This window comes from Lepeophtheirus salmonis, chromosome 3, assembly GCF_016086655.4.
Source record: "Lepeophtheirus salmonis chromosome 3, UVic_Lsal_1.4, whole genome shotgun sequence".
Lineage (NCBI taxonomy): Eukaryota > Metazoa > Arthropoda > Copepoda > Siphonostomatoida > Caligidae > Lepeophtheirus > Lepeophtheirus salmonis.
Window position 1 is genome coordinate 6,608,702 of NC_052133.2, and position 19,121 is coordinate 6,627,822.

At 29.3% G+C, this 19,121-nt stretch overlaps 1 protein-coding gene across 10 annotated transcripts in view; it reads left to right on the forward strand.

Annotated features, from left to right (window-relative positions):
- Window positions 1-19,121, forward strand: part of LOC121114281 (3',5'-cyclic-AMP phosphodiesterase 4C) — a 404,803-nt gene that overhangs the window by 241,353 nt on the left and 144,329 nt on the right. For all 10 annotated transcript variants that reach the window (XM_071886962.1, XM_071886960.1, XM_071886959.1 and 7 more), the window contains one exon: window positions 8,938-9,111. In XM_071886962.1, coding sequence (XP_071743063.1) covers window positions 8,938-9,111 — 174 coding nt within the window. The remainder of the gene's footprint in view (window positions 1-8,937; window positions 9,112-19,121) is intronic.

The window sequence follows — 19,121 nt, forward strand, 5'->3', positions numbered from 1 at the left end:
CGGAAATACTCCACTCTTTATACTGTGATGAAAATAATCACAGTTATTTGTTGTTTTCGAAATCTTTGCTTAATGATTTTTCAATGAGTCAACACAATTTTTGTGTCCGATGATAGTGATCCTACCAAATTATTTGAAGACTTGTATGTTGTGCTTGAAAATTTATTGAATAGAGTTATACATCCTATCTATCAGCATCGGGTTGATGAAAGTATGCTTAGTGTTGGAAACACTTTGTCTTTGGTAAAAAAAAGTCCATTGTACCCTCATTAAAATAATTGTATACCTTCAGAAGGCATAACAAAATAAAAATTCAATAGTCTAATATTGTCAAATGGCTAGAAAAAAAAGACAAAGTAACATTTTGGTCGTCTAATTTAGCATCTTTTGCTGTCTCTAAGTCCGTTGCTTTTACAATATTAAGTTTGCCTGATTCCAATGCTGAAGTTGAAAGGGAATTCAGCCTAATGAATTTAATGAAAACCAAGTTCAGAAATAAAATGGATCCTGAAACAGTAAATACCCTACTTCATATAAGAAATAATAATAGATTTATGATAAAAATATTTAGCCAAATTTTTAGCTGTTTTTTTGCTGATACTAGCTGATTTTAGAAGTGCATCTAGCTGATTTTGTTTCAATCTACCTAGCAACACTGGCTACCACATGTTGATGTCCAAAAGTCCAGAAAGTTGTCTTTAAAGAAAGTCTGGGTTTTAGTGGTGCAATGCCACGGAGCTCTGTCTTGAGTGAGAGTAAAGTTGTTCCCAAACTTTTCTCTGGCCCAAGGTAGCCCTTTCTTTTTTAAAGTTTGATGTAAGCATTTATATTAAGCTAATGTTTGGGCAGACTTAGCCTGCACTGGCCACTGAATTTTTGTTCTGAACACATGTTTCACTTAAGTTGAAACATATTCTGTATGTTTGGTGGTGATTTATTACTTGTTCTGATTATTCACATTGGCATTAATGCTGAACCTTTTTTTTATCGGAAAAAAACAAAACATTACCATATTTTCTTTGGCCTATAGAAAATTTAGAATCTTCTTTCCTCTTCCCAACTGTGGCAGTTTGCTCTGTTTCGAGATTAGTTATATTGTTGTCTACATGATTTTGCACTAATTTCATTCCGGATTGAAAATAATATAATATGTAACACTAGATAGATACCCTGTATATGTATAATTGCTATTGTTTTATTATATTTTAAAGTTTTACTAATCAATAGTATTTCTACAAATGGCATTTATATGAAAATGACCCAAAGTTTCTGGTTTTGTGGCATAAGGAATGTATATGTGATTTTACAACATTAAAACGATCTAAAGATATTTTTAACCGTAAAAGATATAAATATAAGAAAACATATTTGGAAACAGTTTTGAGATACATGTTTTTGGATCCAATTTTTTTTACCCATTGATGTATGGGAGAAAATAAGAACTAAAAAATGATAAAAAAATGAAATTTTCCTTAAAATTAGAATAAATTCTGCTATTTTAATCAGAAGGTCAAACATCAAAGTTTAGCATAAAGTAAAGAAATACAACTTATAATTGTAAAAATATATCTTTAATTAAATAATGTTTGAAAAGCTATTTAAGAATTTTTGCATAAAAATTATTTTTATTAAGGTAACAAGACTAATTGGTAGTACATGAGATGTTGCTCTCTTTTGACAAAAAAGACAGTCATTTTGGGCAAAAAGGTTATTTTTATTATTATCGAGATAAAAAAAATCAGGAACACACTCTATGGGCTAATTTGTTGAGTAATTATACCTATTAATCTGCAGTACACCTGTATTTCTTTTTTCTTTTTTCAAATTATCTACCAAACATCAAAATAGTAGCATGTGTTTGGTGTCAATTTTTTGGTATATATAATATTTGTTACAAATATATGATTTATAATTTACTAACATACTGGCAAATTTTTTTATATACAGTTAAATTAAATCCTTGAAATAAATCTCAAGTACAAAAAATACTAACGACTATATAGCAAATTACGTATAAAATTTTGTATATTTGTCACAACAGTAAGGCAAATCAAATTTGATAGATTCAATGGATTTAACTCAAAAATATTTTTGACTTTTAACGTTTATAGTCTGATAGGAATAGTTTGAAAATTAATCATAGAGTATATTTAAAATTTTAGAGGTTGGTCGAATAAGATGTAGTAAAATTTATAGAAAAATCACATAAACAAAACATACAAGGTGATAAATAAGTATTTGAATTACTATAAAACTCATTAAATGGTTGTTTTTCTGTTTAAAAATGATAGAATCACACCCAGAAATTTCAAAGACAAAGGATGTAATAAAGTTAGTAGAATAAGAAAAATCAATATAAATACAACAACTATTTGAATAGAATAATTGCGAATCACTTCTCCGTTAGTAATTATCATAAGACATTTCATACGAGAAAAGACTCATGAATTGAAGTAAAAGCAATTGAGGCAAAAACGTAATTCCACCATTATTTCTAGAGAAAAAACATTTAATGCATTTTATAGTAATAAATACTCATATTTTAATGAAAAAAATTCAAAAGGACCATTCATTTGAACCCAAAATAAACATTTCCGACGTATAAGCATCTTTTTTAAAATATTAAGGTGGAATAACGTTGATGCAAAATGGCTTTAACGCAAAATGGCCTAAGGGGCAATGGGTTACGGGAAAATTACCGGGCATTATTGTGCAAGCATAATAAAGTGATTTATTATACAGACTAAGGTAATACAAAATGTTCAAAAAACCGAAATTGCAAACTTTACACTTATAATATAGAGCAAAAATTAATGTTAATTTTTAGGGAAATTGACTTTAAGTAGAGTTTGGGATCTACCAGGTACTTTGTTTTAGCTTATAATACATAATAAGTATGCACTTCTCAAGAAGAAAATTAAATTAACAATAAGCAAGTGAAATACAAGTTTTTGATATAGCATGACTGTAAAATATTAATATAAAAGTATACCATCTAAAACAATAATAATAAAAAAGAAAGCAATATACGTACAACTATGTGAAGAGTAAAAGAAAAAAACTGCAATATTTTGTACAGGTAAAAAATAAGTTATTTACGTATTTATATATACCTAGAGTTTCGTAATAGCTGATAAACTATGCCAATACCTGAAATTAAATATAAGAAATTTATATTTATTGCGTTATTTTACAAAAAACTTATGACATCAATTATTGTTCTTTATTGAACACTAACTAATCAAATTGGTTCAAAGACCCATTGCCAATAACAAATAATTGGTGCTGCAATACTATAAAATTTTGATTTCCATTTTTGTTATTTCCGTCTTAAACGATAAAATGTTTAATTGATTATCACATAATTAAATGACTTAGTGATCATTAATTAATCGTGGGTTCATTTTGTTTCTGTAGATACTTTAACAGTTGGCTCGAACCACCATTAGAACTGTTGTAAATAAAATCATGTCTATTACCCTATAAATTACGGAGTTCCTTGCTCAGAGAAAAATATAGATTGTAGATATTGGACCACTATTTTTGTGTTGCTTTTCCCAAGAACTTGTGCTCCTTGTGGTGTAAATTTTTTTGTCAAATAACAAACAAGTCCTGGGAATTATAAAGGTAGAGACGATCATTAAATAAGGAAAACTTAATCGAATGAATCATCATGAAATCTAGTTATAATATTTTTTCTGTAAATTGTCCGTTTGGCTATGCACCCTGGTACAAAAAGATATCATGTAAATATTTCAACTCCAATCTATCAAACTGTCAATTTCCGCTTAATGGAAAATTGTAGTTGCAAAAAATTATTTATATTTTATAATAATTGGTCAATAGACTAAAAAATGTACTGTGATACTTGAATACAATTCCTATTAAATAGGATATACACTTGTAATTTCATATAAATTTTATTAACAATTATTGCAGATATTTAAGTAAGTATTACAATTTGCCAATCAAACAGATTTCAAAATTAACCAAAATAACAATATATTTGTTGTTAATTTATCCTGCAATACTATAACTCCTACTTATGTTAATCCTTTTGCTAAAAAAAAGTGTTGAATTATTTGCCTCGAATTGCAATAATTAAGTATTAATTAATAAATAATTGATTTATTTTATTATGAGAAGGCTCCAACAGTTGCATCAAACTTATGTTATAATCGCTGTAATAAAAATCATAACAACCGTTAATCAATAAATAAATTAGAAAGAAAAAATAGGTTTAAAGGAAATAGAAAGCCTTAAATGAATCAATTATTAAAAACTTAATCGTGGCTAACGATTTATTCATTTTATCATTAAAACTGGAGTAACTTAGTCATAAATAACGTTTTGGCCGTGCTTGTTTAGGACTGAGGAACCAAGTCCCGTCTAGTTCAGAATCGGTCCGGAGCAGTGCCGTCCTGTATATAAGTTCTAAAACTTATATAGTTTGGTTCTTGATGACGTAACTCAAATTTAATTCTTTTATTTTTAATCGGTTCTAGTACTAACAGTCTGTAGAGCAGAAGGTCCTGAGACCTGCCCTAAGATTGGACAGGACCAAAAGAAAAAGGATTATAACAACACTCATCGAAATTACATAATATTGTAGCATTAAATATATTTATTATTATTTTCGGTGAAGTATCCGTTATGCAAATTGGTCATCCGGCAATATGATTGGAAAATTGTCCAACATGAATAAAATTCGTGGAAAACATTCTGTTACATATACCAAGGAGACTGAGATACTATTGTAAAACTTTTACAACTACTTCCATGTAAACTAAAACGTATGTAAGTCGTTGTTAAATATTTTTCCCCAATCAAGATGGCGCTTTCTATGGTACCTTGGGTATCGTCAATATATCATTTTTGCCGTTTTGTTTTGTCTCATATGCAAAACTTTTTCTTATTTTAGTAGAGTTGACCTTGTTAATTCTGCAGTGCTATTTATAGAGTATATTTAACGCTCCTAGCGTTGGAGAATGTTTTATTAAGAATATACCATGTGTAAAAATATTGATCAGGCGGTTTTTGTTTCGTCACTTGGTTTATAAATTATCAAAAGATCCCTGGGACTTTACATAAATAATAAATAAACCATTGGATGAACATATTTTATATGCTGCAAGATATTAAATAATAATGTAGGGTCAAACTGATAAAAAGATTGGGAATTGCAGCTTTATAATTTTAAAATTATGTTATTATTTTCTTCCACTACTATTTTAGATTATATATTCATATGTATAAAATATATTCAATTTCTTCACTGATGTCTATAGCAGATATCAGATCGAACAACTTCTAAGGGTAACTATATGTTTTGTACTGCTAATATATCAATTATAATTATTTTTTACTAATTTATAAGTAACAAAGGGTAGTTCTTTTAAACGTTTACAATTTTCTTTGGCCTTATCCCACCTCCTATACAAACCGGTTTTAATACAAACATAAACTAATGGAGAGTAAGTCTTTTACAAATGTTACTCTACGGCGTCAGTTGTTCATTGTACTTCTTACGACAACGTACCCCGTTTTTTTTTAATCAAGAACAAAAGCGTTTATCACTTTTGTTTATTTTGTACAATAAAGATAGAAAATAGACAACCATTTTTTCTAAAGCGGTCGGATGCACTACTCGATTTGTACAAAAGCTCAAATAGCATGTAAAGCTTGATAGTTAAACCCACTGACGATGATTTTCGGAAGTCTTGTGACTTGGAAGCAGTCAAAGCGGTCCAAATTCTGCCAAGGGATGAGCTATAACAAGTGTAAACAATCTTAACATTTATTCACATCCAAATATAAATTTTATTGTCTTCTAATGATATTTTCTCTGTTATCTATTATAATTATTGTCTCTTCGCAAAACTATCTATGCCTTTGTCAACTTATTACCAGACGATATATTTTAGTGTATAGTGTTATATACGTTTTATTTTAATCAAAAATTAACAATAATTTTTTTACTGCAATATATATACATATTCATTTCATCCTTAATTTCATCATTATTTATTCATATGTATAATTAGATGATCATAATTTGTATTATGTTTTGAAATTTTTATAATCTGAAATTGAAAATGCTACTATTTGGTAACAAAAAATTAATGAACTGTTTATATATTTTTATTTTTTTTCAAAAAAAAATGAAATATTGTATTGAGTACTCTCAATAACTCTGTGTTTTTAAATTTGGTAGTTTGTTTAACACCCAAATTTCATAAACAACAATTAATTAGCATCAAAACTCAATATAAAAATTTCCATTCTCATAAATAATTATTTTTGATTGACTTACTCAAAACATGGTCTAGTATTAATAAAGCATAATCTAAGGTTTCTTTCATGTGAAATACTTTTTGAATAACATAATAAAAGCTAGACTAATGTATAACGCACTCGGGAGAAATTCTTCTCTTCAAATCATCTTGCGTAGTTTCACAACTCAGTCGTTCCTAGGGAAGGAAATTTACTTTTATGTATACGTAAAGGACTCTAGAGAGTGGTCAAGGGAAAAATAAACAATTCAATCTAAAACGGAGGGAAGAGTATGTTCCTAACGCCTTATTCTTCTCTTTTCACAAGAGGGAGACTCACACCTTTATTCCCCCCTCCCCCTGCACTGGCTGCGTACCTAGCTGGAGGAACATTTAGCAGTTTCTATTCTCTTTTACTCCCTACAAAATACCCGTTTCGTGGGAATGGTAGTGGGTAGGATTCTTGGAGATTATAACGTGAGCCTGAGACCCTCTGACTTGCTTAGTGCAACATCCCAAGCATCACGAGGCTTGTAAAATTGATTTCCTAATCGCAATGTCCAGGAAATTATGTATGCTATGAAGGTTGGTGAATGAAAAATTCCAACATGCCTAGACGCTCTTGTGTCCTAGCAGCTAGTCGTACTAAATAATTTCAGGACCTACGTAATCCTGTATAATCTAATAATTTATCTTAAGTCTTGTTTAGGACCGGCTCCTTCCACCCTTCCTTCTTGTGACTTCTGTTTATAATATTATCAGTGTGTGTGTTTGTCATATGCAAGGTGAAAATTGAGGACAAATATATATTAAAATAGCTTGAGGTAAAATATTTAGTATCAAGCATTCGGGAGCGCCTTCTCTCGTTCTTTTTTCAAATACCGGTTGGCCTCTGCCGTTTTAATTGTTTTCAGTCTCCTTTCCTTTTATGTATATTTCATAAGAATATATAATGAGTACTTTTAAAACGATAATTTAATTACTATAATGAATAATGGGAAATTGCATTTTTTTAAATTATAAAATATGTAAATTATATAAATATTAATGTAGGTTAACTTTAATAAGGATTCCTATGTCACATGGAGTCAATATCCGCTTAGGGACTTTATAGAGAAAGTGATTTGATTGGTGGTCCCCATAGATTCCAGTTACCCAAAATTAATAAGTATACTTTAGGCAGCTAAAGTTTGTTAAAATTAATGAATATTTAATAGAATTTGATAATCAAATAGGAATTATGATGTTTTAACAATAAAAATAATAAATTATATCTTGTCGGTATGGTAAACTGAATAAGTTAAGTATTTTTTTAATTCTAAAATCCATTTGAAAAAGTTTCGTCAAACTATATTGGAGATTTGTCTATTTTATGTGGTAAAAATACCAATAATAAACTACCAAGAGAACGTCTCCTTCATTATGATGCAATTTATGACGTCAGTGGAATTGAGTTTAACGTTATTATTTTGTGTTGTCATATTTATTTCATGTACTACAACATTTTAAGGTATCTCCGTATATTCGGATGAGAATACTTTGTCTATTTTGTTATTTATTTGAGTAATGACTATGAAAAATTAGTGTCTGCATATTTTTTCTCCCATCTAAATGAATCTACATAATGTTCATATGTAACTTATCGGAGCTGCAAATTATATTTAAAAAGACATAAATTTAAAGAATTGATTGAAGTGTGAGCTATTATACAGTATTCTTTCAAAAATAACATAAACATCTGTATAAAGTATTGGAAGAATAGTTATAAATAATTATACGAGTATGTTGTTTAAAGTAATGAAAATACGGAGTTTCAAATGATAAAATATGTTGTTTCCAATGTTTCAAAATTTAAACAAGCATTTTTAAATCAATATAGGGAAGACTGGGCAAAAAGGCTACAATGCTTCAAGTGACGTTACTTCTGGTGAATTATTGAATACTTTCCTTTTAGTTGATATAGTTTTATCCAAAATCAAATTTCACTCATTCAGGAGAAATTCAGTACATAGGGGTTCGATATAAAAAGTGTTGTAATTTTCTTCAAAATAGTATTTTCTTCTGCATCGGTTTAAAAATTTATACTAACAGATAAAAATCAGGTCTGTTAGCCTGAAAAAGGCCCTGAAAAGTTGCTGGATAGTGAATTTATCCTTATATACAACATTAATAAGTGATATGTAATAAAAATTCATTATAACTTAAACTGATCTAATACATTGAAAGTTCTAAAAAAAAAGTATTAAGACTATTTTTCTAAAAGATACTTCATTTTCTGAACTTTTAAAATTGTCTATTGCTACAGGGACAGTTCCAACATTAGACAAGTGATATTAAATGATTAAAAATTATTCAATGGTATACTCTATAAATAGATTTTAATAATAATAGACACATACATTGTGTTAAATTTTGGTGTTTTTATGTAGACAAACCCTCAAACAATGTATATTAAAACTTACTCCGGCCTCCCTTATTCTCTCAATATTCACATATTAAATAACCATATACATAGTAGAATTTCCATCTAAAAGATAAAAAAATGTTCTATAGTTATTATTTATAATAACGTGAACCAAACAAAGTATTCATACATTTTTTATAATCACATTGTTCAACAAAACCATTCAAATGTATTTATTTACAATTTTATTTTTCATTACAGCTTTGATGTTGAAAATGGAGCGTCACAAAGGGATGCTTTGGAGGGCTCTAGCCCAGGGCTTATTCTACAAAACATGCCTCAAAGAAGAGAATCTTTTCTTTACAAATCAGATTCGGATTTCGAAATGTCACCTAAATCAATGTCAAGAAATTCTTCGATTGCATCAGAAGCAGGGTAAGGACACGTTATTTTATGACAATATTCAGGCTCAACGTAAATCCATGTTGTGGAGTTATGTGCAAACTTATTTTAGAAAGTGTTGGATACTCAATAGACTGATTGTCTAATTAGTTTTTCTCCCTCCCCCTTTCAGTCTTTTTTTATCGGTCCCATCTTTGTTTGCCTTTCAATTGTTCTAAGTACTGATACCTCAGTCATATAGTTCTACCTATCTTTATACCTATTATTCACTCATAACTAGTATTAAATAATATAAAAACGAATAAAATAATAAATAATAGCTAGATGGTATAATTATAAGTTCAAGCCACACACGTCCTACTATAAACTTCAGCTATCTTGTCTCTTGAAATAGTTTATATTGATCAGTTGAAAGGACATAGTTAGTAACTACGCTATTTCAGCTGTTGTAGTTATCATAAAAGAACAATAAGGAATGGTCCTAGAACTGACATTTTTTTCTATACTGGATTGATCGGACTGGAGTTATTTTTAGACCGATCCAATACTATGTCAACATCTGATATGCGTACAAAAATAAATAATTGCCTCCGCTTATTGTAAGTTTGTTTAAAAGTTTACAGAAAAAGTTAAAACCGATTTTTGTAAAACTTTGGAGGAAGATTAAATATAATATTAGTAAAACCCCTATTTTGATTGGTGAAAATTTACACAAAACGTTAAAAAAAACAAAATTGATAATCACATTGAAACAGATTAAAATACATAACTTAAATTTTTAGGGGTATAATGCCGTTAAAAAACTTCCAGACATACTGAATGATGTCAATTTTATACCACCAAAAATGACTGTAAACTAGTTTTTTATGTACAAAAATAGATCCATAAGCCAAAACTGAAATGGATGTATATTGTCCAATATGTTTATACATTTATTAGTTACATTGTATGGTATATATATATTTTTTTCTTCAAATTGTTTATAAAAAAATTAAATAAATGTAGGAAAATTTTATACGACTTAAAATTTTATCTGGTTTTTCATACAAAAAATCATAGATAATTAATTAATTAATAATAATTTAAAAATTAATTAGTATATTCTTAATTCATCTTATAAAATATAAGTCATCTTAAAACTTAAAATAAATACAGTGTTTTATAGTGAATTTTGAAGAACAGACCATTTTGACCTGTAAAACAAAAGGTGTGTATAAAAAGTAAATACCACTTTAGGGTTAAGACCAGTCCAGTTATTATGATTTTTTTTTTTGTACTGATCTGAGAACAACATTGGTCTTTACTTGTCGCATAAGGAAATTCAGTATTGTTTGGATTTTTCTAAACCATCCATCTAAATCAATATCTTAAATGGCTAAAGAATGTTGCTTCAATGATTTGATACAAAGTTTTATAGTCACTCATTCCGAAATTATATCCATCAATTTTTTAGTCCATAATTCAAGAAGGATTAAATAATGGTCACTGGTTTAAGGACACGTAATTTTTTTATCCATAGTCCAAAAACAATTATCTACTGAAATATTGGTATAGAACTAAAATTTTAAGACCACACCATATGAAAATAATAGTGATTTAGTAGTTGAAATGAATATGTATATCTAACATTTCAGAAGCATATTTATTTATATAAAAATTAAGCTAATTAATTTATATATATATTTAAGAACAAATTAAACCAAATGTTTCTAAAAATAAAATATTATTTGCATAAATCGATTTACATATTTAATAATTCTATTAGATGCAACACAAGATATCTATAATGTAATATTTAAAATACATCTTTCTTTGATTTCTTTTTTATATTAATAGTTAAAAAGAAAAGATATTGACCATTACAAAATAATATATTCAGTCAAAAATATATAATCAAACTCATTCGCTAAATAAATAAAAAATGAATTTAATTACAAATGTCACTTTTTAAGTAATATTCTCTATTGGAAATTAAATTAAGAAAACAAAACAACTTTGTTGACTTTCTAGGACTCAAAAAATATTTATGCTTAGTAACTCAAATTTAATACTAAAGAAAATCGAATAAACCTTCCTTAACTATAGCTTACAACACCAAATTAACCTCATTTTTAAGATTAATTAGTTTTTTCCCTCATTAAAAATAGCAATATATGAAACTTTGCTTTATGTTTTCAATCCAAAAGTATTATTAACTTAAAAGTTTTTTATTACTAGTGGTGGTTATAAATGGCTTTTTATTGGAATAATAATCGAAGATAAATATAAAAACACTTTAAATAATTTAGGTATACATTAATTTTTGAACCCTTGAGTTCCGCTGGTTTTTGGCACAAATACCTTACCAATAAAATTGAAATAAAGTAATCAAAGGACTATTAAACAGAAAAGAAATACAAATCTCAAAAATCTTTATTCTTGGTTAAGAAAAAATGTTAATAATATTACACAAAGTGTTGATTTGTTACTTTTAGCTGCAAATGTTTAATTTAAGGCCTCTTATTATTGTTAAAAATATATTTTACTAATAGTTTTCAAATTATATGACAAAAAACAGATCCGTAAGATACTAATAATGAAAACAAAAGTCAAGCAAAAACGATGAAAAAACATCCCAAAACTCTTCATGCTAGTGATTGGACTGTGAGAAGATATGTGAAGTATTTGGGGATGGTCTCTTATATACGAAAACTTAGGCAACTGCTTTCAACATCAACCAAGGCTAACGGGATTATGAAAGACAAAAATAGTTTACTTGGTAAAAGCATAAAACGTTAGTTTCACAGACTTCACTTCCTCCTTACTATTTTCTGCCTTCGACAGTGCCATTAAAGTGTAGTCGGAAAGAGAATTTTAGCTGTTGTCACTAATATTTTGATGATCACAAGGCATCCGTCGAACAGGAGTGAGCGGTTATGTCCAAGGTTTTTATATAAAATGATCTGTGATTGTTCACTCGTAAACGAGTGAGTCTCTTGTAGGTTAGGGTTTATGTATATATATATATATATGAATGGCAGCACTGGATTATAATTGGAGGAACATTAAAACGAATTATCTTCACTCCTTTTGCATTAGCGAGTATATTTATCAATGTGCAATTTAACTCCCGTGTGATAACAATAGAATATAATTTATTTAAAGAAAATATTACAGTACACATATTATTAATTAATCAACGTTCTGCCCAAACGAGAAAGAAGCAAAGTAGAGAAGTCGAAGGTGCTTTAACATTAGGTCCTTCGACCCGGATATCTTCTGAAGCAAATGTGGACATCGATCCTAGTAACGAAAATATCTGGACATCTTATTAAATACTTTTGAAACTCTACGGAACAATTCAAGTCATCAAAGACGTCAGCGCAACCTTTTATATTTCTTTAATATAATTCGATTTAAATTATATTATGTATTAGTTTTATTAAATTTAAGTTTAGTAGTTGCTTTACAGACCTTTCAATTGCTTTTTCTGATCATTATTTGGTGTTTGCCGTGTATATCTATATATATATTAGTGTTTTGTTTAAGTTAATTTAATATATAAAAAGGCATAGAGGATCTGAGGTAGTATACTATAAAATTAGAGATAGTTTTTTTACTATTAAGTCTGACCTAAAAGTGAGCCTAGAGTAAGGTAATTTGGATCTTCAAGACCTTCAAGAATCAGAGTCCTTACTACAGACAAAAGTAGTTAATTATTTTGGTCAATTGTCTTCCGAAATAGCTGAAGAGAAATATGTAGTTATTTTTTTATGCTCATGATAAGGTTGAAAGGGAGTTTTCAAAATTGAGTAGGAGACTTAGATAATTTAAAAGAGAGAAGTTAAGTGAAAAAGCTGAGGATAAGAAGAAAGAACAAAATGATGAGATGAGTAGGCTTAAAGAGACTATGGAACTTAAGATTAAGTTTGACACTGTTGATTGTATACCTAAATTAGAGAAATGTGGTTCTGATAACAGGTTACCTCTCTTACCAAAGTTGACTCTTCCCTTATTTGATGGTAAGGTGGAAAAATTTTCAAGCTGGTTGGATACATTTCACAGTATAATTGATGATCAAGAAATTTCTTCGGTATCAAAACTCACATATCTACGTTCCGCATTAAAGGGCTCAGCGTTGCTACGAATTTCAGGTCTTTCCATCTCCAATGACAACGATGACAAAGCTTTGAAAATACTCACAGATTCTTATGGTAAGGGTCGTGTTGTGATTTCAATGTTTTTAGATCAACACATTAAAATGCCATGTGTTAAAGATAACTCTAAAGATCTACACAAGTTTCATGGCGACATTTTGCTCTTACAACAACAATGTTTGTATTGATAATAAAGATACAAGAAAGTTCATAATGCCAATTTTGGAAAATAGCCTCCGGATCTTTAAGAGACAAATGGAATAATTTTGTTGTAAGTAACTCTGAGAAGGAAGTTACTATTGAAGAATTTGACGTCATGTAATGATCTCGGCGAAGGTCGCTGAACATACAGATACAAAAATGGAAGGTGATTCCAAGTATTTAGTTAAAGAATAGTGTCACATACTGTTTGTCAACACTGTCCGAGTAATTCACATATATTAGGTATGTGTCAGGCCTTAAAAGAAAAGTTAATAGATGAACGCAAGCGACAAACATATGAGAAATATGCTTTTTTTAATTGGCTTACTTTGGGACATTCACAGAGTCAATGTCAATCACATATAAAGTGTTCCAACTGCAAGGGGAGGCATCATTATTTGTTACATAGTGATGTGCAAAAAGGGAAAGGGTTGAATTTAAAGTCAAAACGGTTTGTTCCTCTAAAAAATAATCAAAATATTGGACATATATATTGGTCCTCACCAGAATGTGCCAGCAATTTAAGTGACAGCTCGAACTATTGCATTATATTAGGGGTCTAAATTTGGGGTTCGTGTTATATTTGATGAAGGTTCTCAAGTAAGTCTTATTTCATCCAGTTTCATCAAGGCTCTTGGCCTGAAGGGTCAATAACTTTATTTATCTATAAGTGGTGTAGATAACATGACTGGTCGAAGTAATAAATATTATCGATATGAACTCACAGTTTTGGACAAGTACGGATATTGAATTCAATTAAATAAATTACCTGATTATCATATGGGAGTACCAAGGATGTTTGTAGACTATCCATATTTAAGAAACTTACCTCTTGTAGATAATATCGATCTACCTGGAAAATTTGATATATTGATCGGGGCTGATATGATGACTTTATTTTGTGTGAATAGCCCGAATAGGCGATTCGAGACACAAGGCCTTCAGGAGATATAATTTGTAGGAGTCTCGATTTAGAAAAAAATTAGAAAATTGTGTAAAGAATATCGTAATGTTATGAAAAAGTCAATTGATCGTTGGTTAGTAGAGAAGGTCCCTTATGAAGAAATAATGAATAAAAATCTTGTTTTTTACCTCTCATATCATGCTGTAATAAAAGAATCATCTTCGACGTCTAAACTTAAACAATAACCTAAATGGCTCGATGAAATCTGATTCAGAACTTTCACTGAATAATTGTTTATAAGTAGGAGCAAAAAGGCAATTAGATCTCATTGATTTACTTTTTTAGTTGTCTTTTCATAAAATTGCTCTAGTGTCAGGTTGCAAAAATGTATATCCAGGTATCAATTAGCAAAGAACATCGTGATTTACTGAGGTTTTTTTAGATAAAATTATAATGCTCCAATAAAAGAATTTAGGCATACACGTCTTGTGTTTGGAACGGCAAGTGCAGCCCATTCTGCAATTTCGGAAGTTCAGTGAAATGCAGTTAAATATAAAACAGAAATTAACTATGCTTATTGGACAATTTTAGAAGATATATATGTTGATGACGTTTTAACCGGGACAAATAATATTACGGAAGCCCAGAAGTTGGTTGCTGATCTCATGGAATTGAATTAAAGGGGTCAGTTTGTACATAGACGGAGTAATTCAGAAGATGCTGTGAGTTTGTTAGAAGAAAAGTGAGTTGCTAATGAACACCATTGAACAGTCGAAGGTGCTCTAACAGTGATGAAGCCTTTATGTTGTACTCCTTTCCAATCCTGCAAAGTTTACCCTATTTGCTCGTTTTAAAAAAATTCCTCAATTTTACTTCGCACTGTATAATGTTAAATGTAAGTATTATTGTTGTAATGTAAAATATTAGTTTTTATGGTTTTGGTTTTATTTGATGAAAAACAAATTGTATCAAAGATAAATTAACTTAGTTTAATTTTTTACTATTTTACTCATAAAAGAGGGTTGTTATAATATACCTTTATAATTCTGTTAATGTTCGATATAATTTATTAAAAACTTAAGATATGATGGATTACTTTCATTTTATGGTGTATAGCTTTAGTCAATAGTAATGAATTATTAATTAGTCACGATGATTTGTTATATTAAAGTTGAAGGTTTAGATGAAATGAAGTTATAAATTTTTAGGATTTAAAAATCTTTAAAACATTGAGTACAAGAACGTTTATAACAAACTTTACATTGAAATAAAGAATATTATGTTCAATAAATCTATTAAAATTGTATAATAAAAAGACACACGATTATTTTCTTTGTGAGTAACATACATAAAAAGTACATTTTCTTACTTTATACAGAATGAATACAAAAAAAAAAAAAAAACGTAAACAAATTGAACTTCGCCAATTAGAGCTCCATAAAGTCATTATTACTTCAAATCGATGTTAAGTTATGAAGAAGAAATTTTCTCAAAATTTAGCAGCTTTACTACATTGCATATTTGCTTGCAATACTTTAACAAACAACGACAATAGAGGCCAAAAGACAACAGATTGCAGATCTTCTCTGCACCCATCAATCTGTAAATGAGATAATAGGAATTGTGAATGGCTCTGTTGAGCTTGTCTGTAAGGTCAAGAGGCTTATAAGCAGTGGGGAGAATTGGAGGACACGATAAGATTGTCACTGAAAACTTCTTGACCGGTATGGCCACTGAAATTTGTCCAAAATTGTAACAGGAAGTGATGACAGAGGTTCTGATAACCTGGTTGGATGACAAATACCCCTAAGGGAGTTTGTATTACAAAAAGACTTATCACCTACCCCTAAGGTCATAACAAATCAACCTTGGTCCAAGGATAAACTCAACAATGTATGTATGATCTCTAAACTTGTGGCCCTCCTCATCACTGGACAGCTCGCTGCTTAAATATATAATATGAGGCTTTGTGGAAAGCAAGACCTGCTAAGTCCTTAACCCCGACATTGATTCCCTGAAGACATATGTGGAGAAGATGTTGGATGATAAGTCTAATGACTACGTCATCAAGGTATGCAGGGCCATTGGGGCAGTAGAAGATTACATTTAATGTACTTATATAATAGTTAATATTATAAGGTGTAATTGAGTAAAAAAAATATTCCTGTTAGTATGTACATGCTGTTTTTTAATAAAACTAATTTAAAATATAACCATAAAAAACAAACACAATTTGCTTACGCACACCTTATCCCTGCTGCCCTCTATATTCTAAATAACTAACTAAAAAGCTTCCAACATTTATCAATAGAGGATTTTTTTTTTTTTTTTTGAGAAGGGAAAGCAATTTGACTTTCTTTTTTCTCTTTTCTTGTCTTCAAAAACTAACAACAAAATAACAAAAAAGCAATTTCCGAATAATGTAAATTTTTTATATCCATTAAATTGTAATTTATAAGTTTAATATGGAAAATTAACCAATATATCTATACTCATCAATAAAAATGATACGTACATGGCATTATAATACTTATATCAAATTGACGAGGTATATTTTTGTCATCTGTAGATTTTTTTAATATGTATATCCCTTATAAGTGTTTTAAAATGTTGATTGCTATATAAGGATTAGTTTTTGTTTTACTGTGAAACAAAACTATGGTATTAAGAGAAGAAAAGACCTACAGTTTGAAAATATTGGCTAATTAATTACACATAGCAACAAAATTTAGGTCGTGAAACGCCTGCTGGCTATAGCCCACATTTATTATTCTTATTATATTATGGAACACGGAAATAATCTTTAAAATTTTCAATTGCAGTAGGTTTGGTCAATAAAGCTTTTTTTAGTTGTATTTTTAGAGTTTAATTTCGATCAAGAGTCTTATTTTGACATGAAGTAACTATGTGAGTGAAAATTACGTTTAATAACATTTGATTAAAAAACATTTTAGCATTTTCAAGATAAAATAGTTATATTGAAAACAGTTCCCTCAAAATAGGTTTTATGCAAACAAAAAATAAAATGCAGCATCTTATTTGGAAACTAATATTTTTTGCATACTTTTAATACAATTGCATTGTGTTAAAAGTAAAAGTAAATAATACAAGTGAAAAAAATATACCGTTAAAAAAAATGTTGCAATTTGATTGATTTTTCAAATTAACTTTTAATTTTCTAATAGACCATTTAATAACTTGCGTTGAAAAGTTTTGAAATTAAAAATAATTAAGTCAATTATTTGTCAAATTGACTAAGTTTTTTTTCTTGATATAAGAAGAGGCTTAAACATATGATCAATTTCAGAATCTCAAATCATTGTTTTCCTGCCATAAATTTTAATAATTTATGAGACAGAGAGGATTGAAATTGCTCTTCTTTTCACATATCAGAAAATGTGTAAAAACAAAAACTTTGTACCCTTCTCACTCTTTAAAATATTACAAATTTGCCTTTAATAAAAATATACAAATGGTTAATAACAACTGCAAAACAAAAAAAATAGTGTCTGGTTAAAAAATAAGAATACTATAAGCTTTTATATTTACTTTTTTAATAAAAAAATAATATCAACAAAAAAGTACAACCATCATTTTCAAGTAACAGTTGTACGCTTATATTATTTTTTTTGTCTTCCATATTCTTATAAAATGTGTCATTGAAAAAAAAAGTTTAAAATAAAAAATAAAATATTCTTAATACTGACGTTTTTTAAAATAAAATAGAACTTATAATACTGGGTCGTCATTAAAAAAAAAAAATCCCACAACTTTGTGGCCTTATATCGAGGATTCTGATTATTTTTTTTGTCCACTACGATAGTACGAGTCATTTTAAAATAGAGTCCCAACGAGAAAAGATCTTTGTTCTCTTCGACGCACACGCCTTAACCAGCAAGATTGCCGAACAGCTCAATTGCAACTGCAAGACCGTTTACAACGTTAAAAATCGCATGGAAACTGACCAGGACCTTAAATAACGAATTGGAAGTGGGAAAAAACAAAAAGTGGATCTGGCGAAGTACCATGAAGCCGCGATCATCAACCTGAACTCCACTCCAATGTATGTGATTGCGGAGCTCAGGTTGATGATCGCTAGTTAACTGCCTATCTCCGAATAAAAAATAAAGACGACATAACCCTCAGAAGAGTTGAAAGGCCCTTACTGTCGAAAAAAACAAAGCAAAATAAAGCTAACATCGTATTATTTTTAGATGAAAAAACTTTCAAGGTGGATCCAGTGTTTAAATGGCAAATGTCAGGGTCCCCGACGTATCCCTGGATGAATCTGCCTGCTACGTGACCATCAGAAAGCATACCGCGTCTGTGATGATGATGGGTTTTGTGGTATCCAATAGGAAAAAGGTTGAAACCAATCTGGTTCCCCACTGGATATCGCCTTAAAGCTGACGATTAACTCGACATCCTTTAGAAAAAGGTAGTGGTGTGGCTCTATAAATTCTCCAGGGAGGGCTCCGTCACTTTGCACCAGAACGAGCCCCCCGAGTACACAGCAAAAGCCGTCCAAAACTTATTCGGTCAGACTACTCTTCTACAGCATCTAGGAACATATGGAGGGCAAGGCCTGTCAAGTTTGGCATCCCAATGTGAGTTCCCTCATATCCCCAATTTGACGAACAATATTTAGCGGAAATTAATTTTAATTTTTAGGTATAATGGTTTTAGGTCTAAGTTTCTTCTCTACTGAGTGCCCATTCTAGGCTTATATGATGTTAATTCCAAGATATAAAATGTTTTAGAGAACTGGACAATATAAACGATACTGTAGAAAAATGTAATTT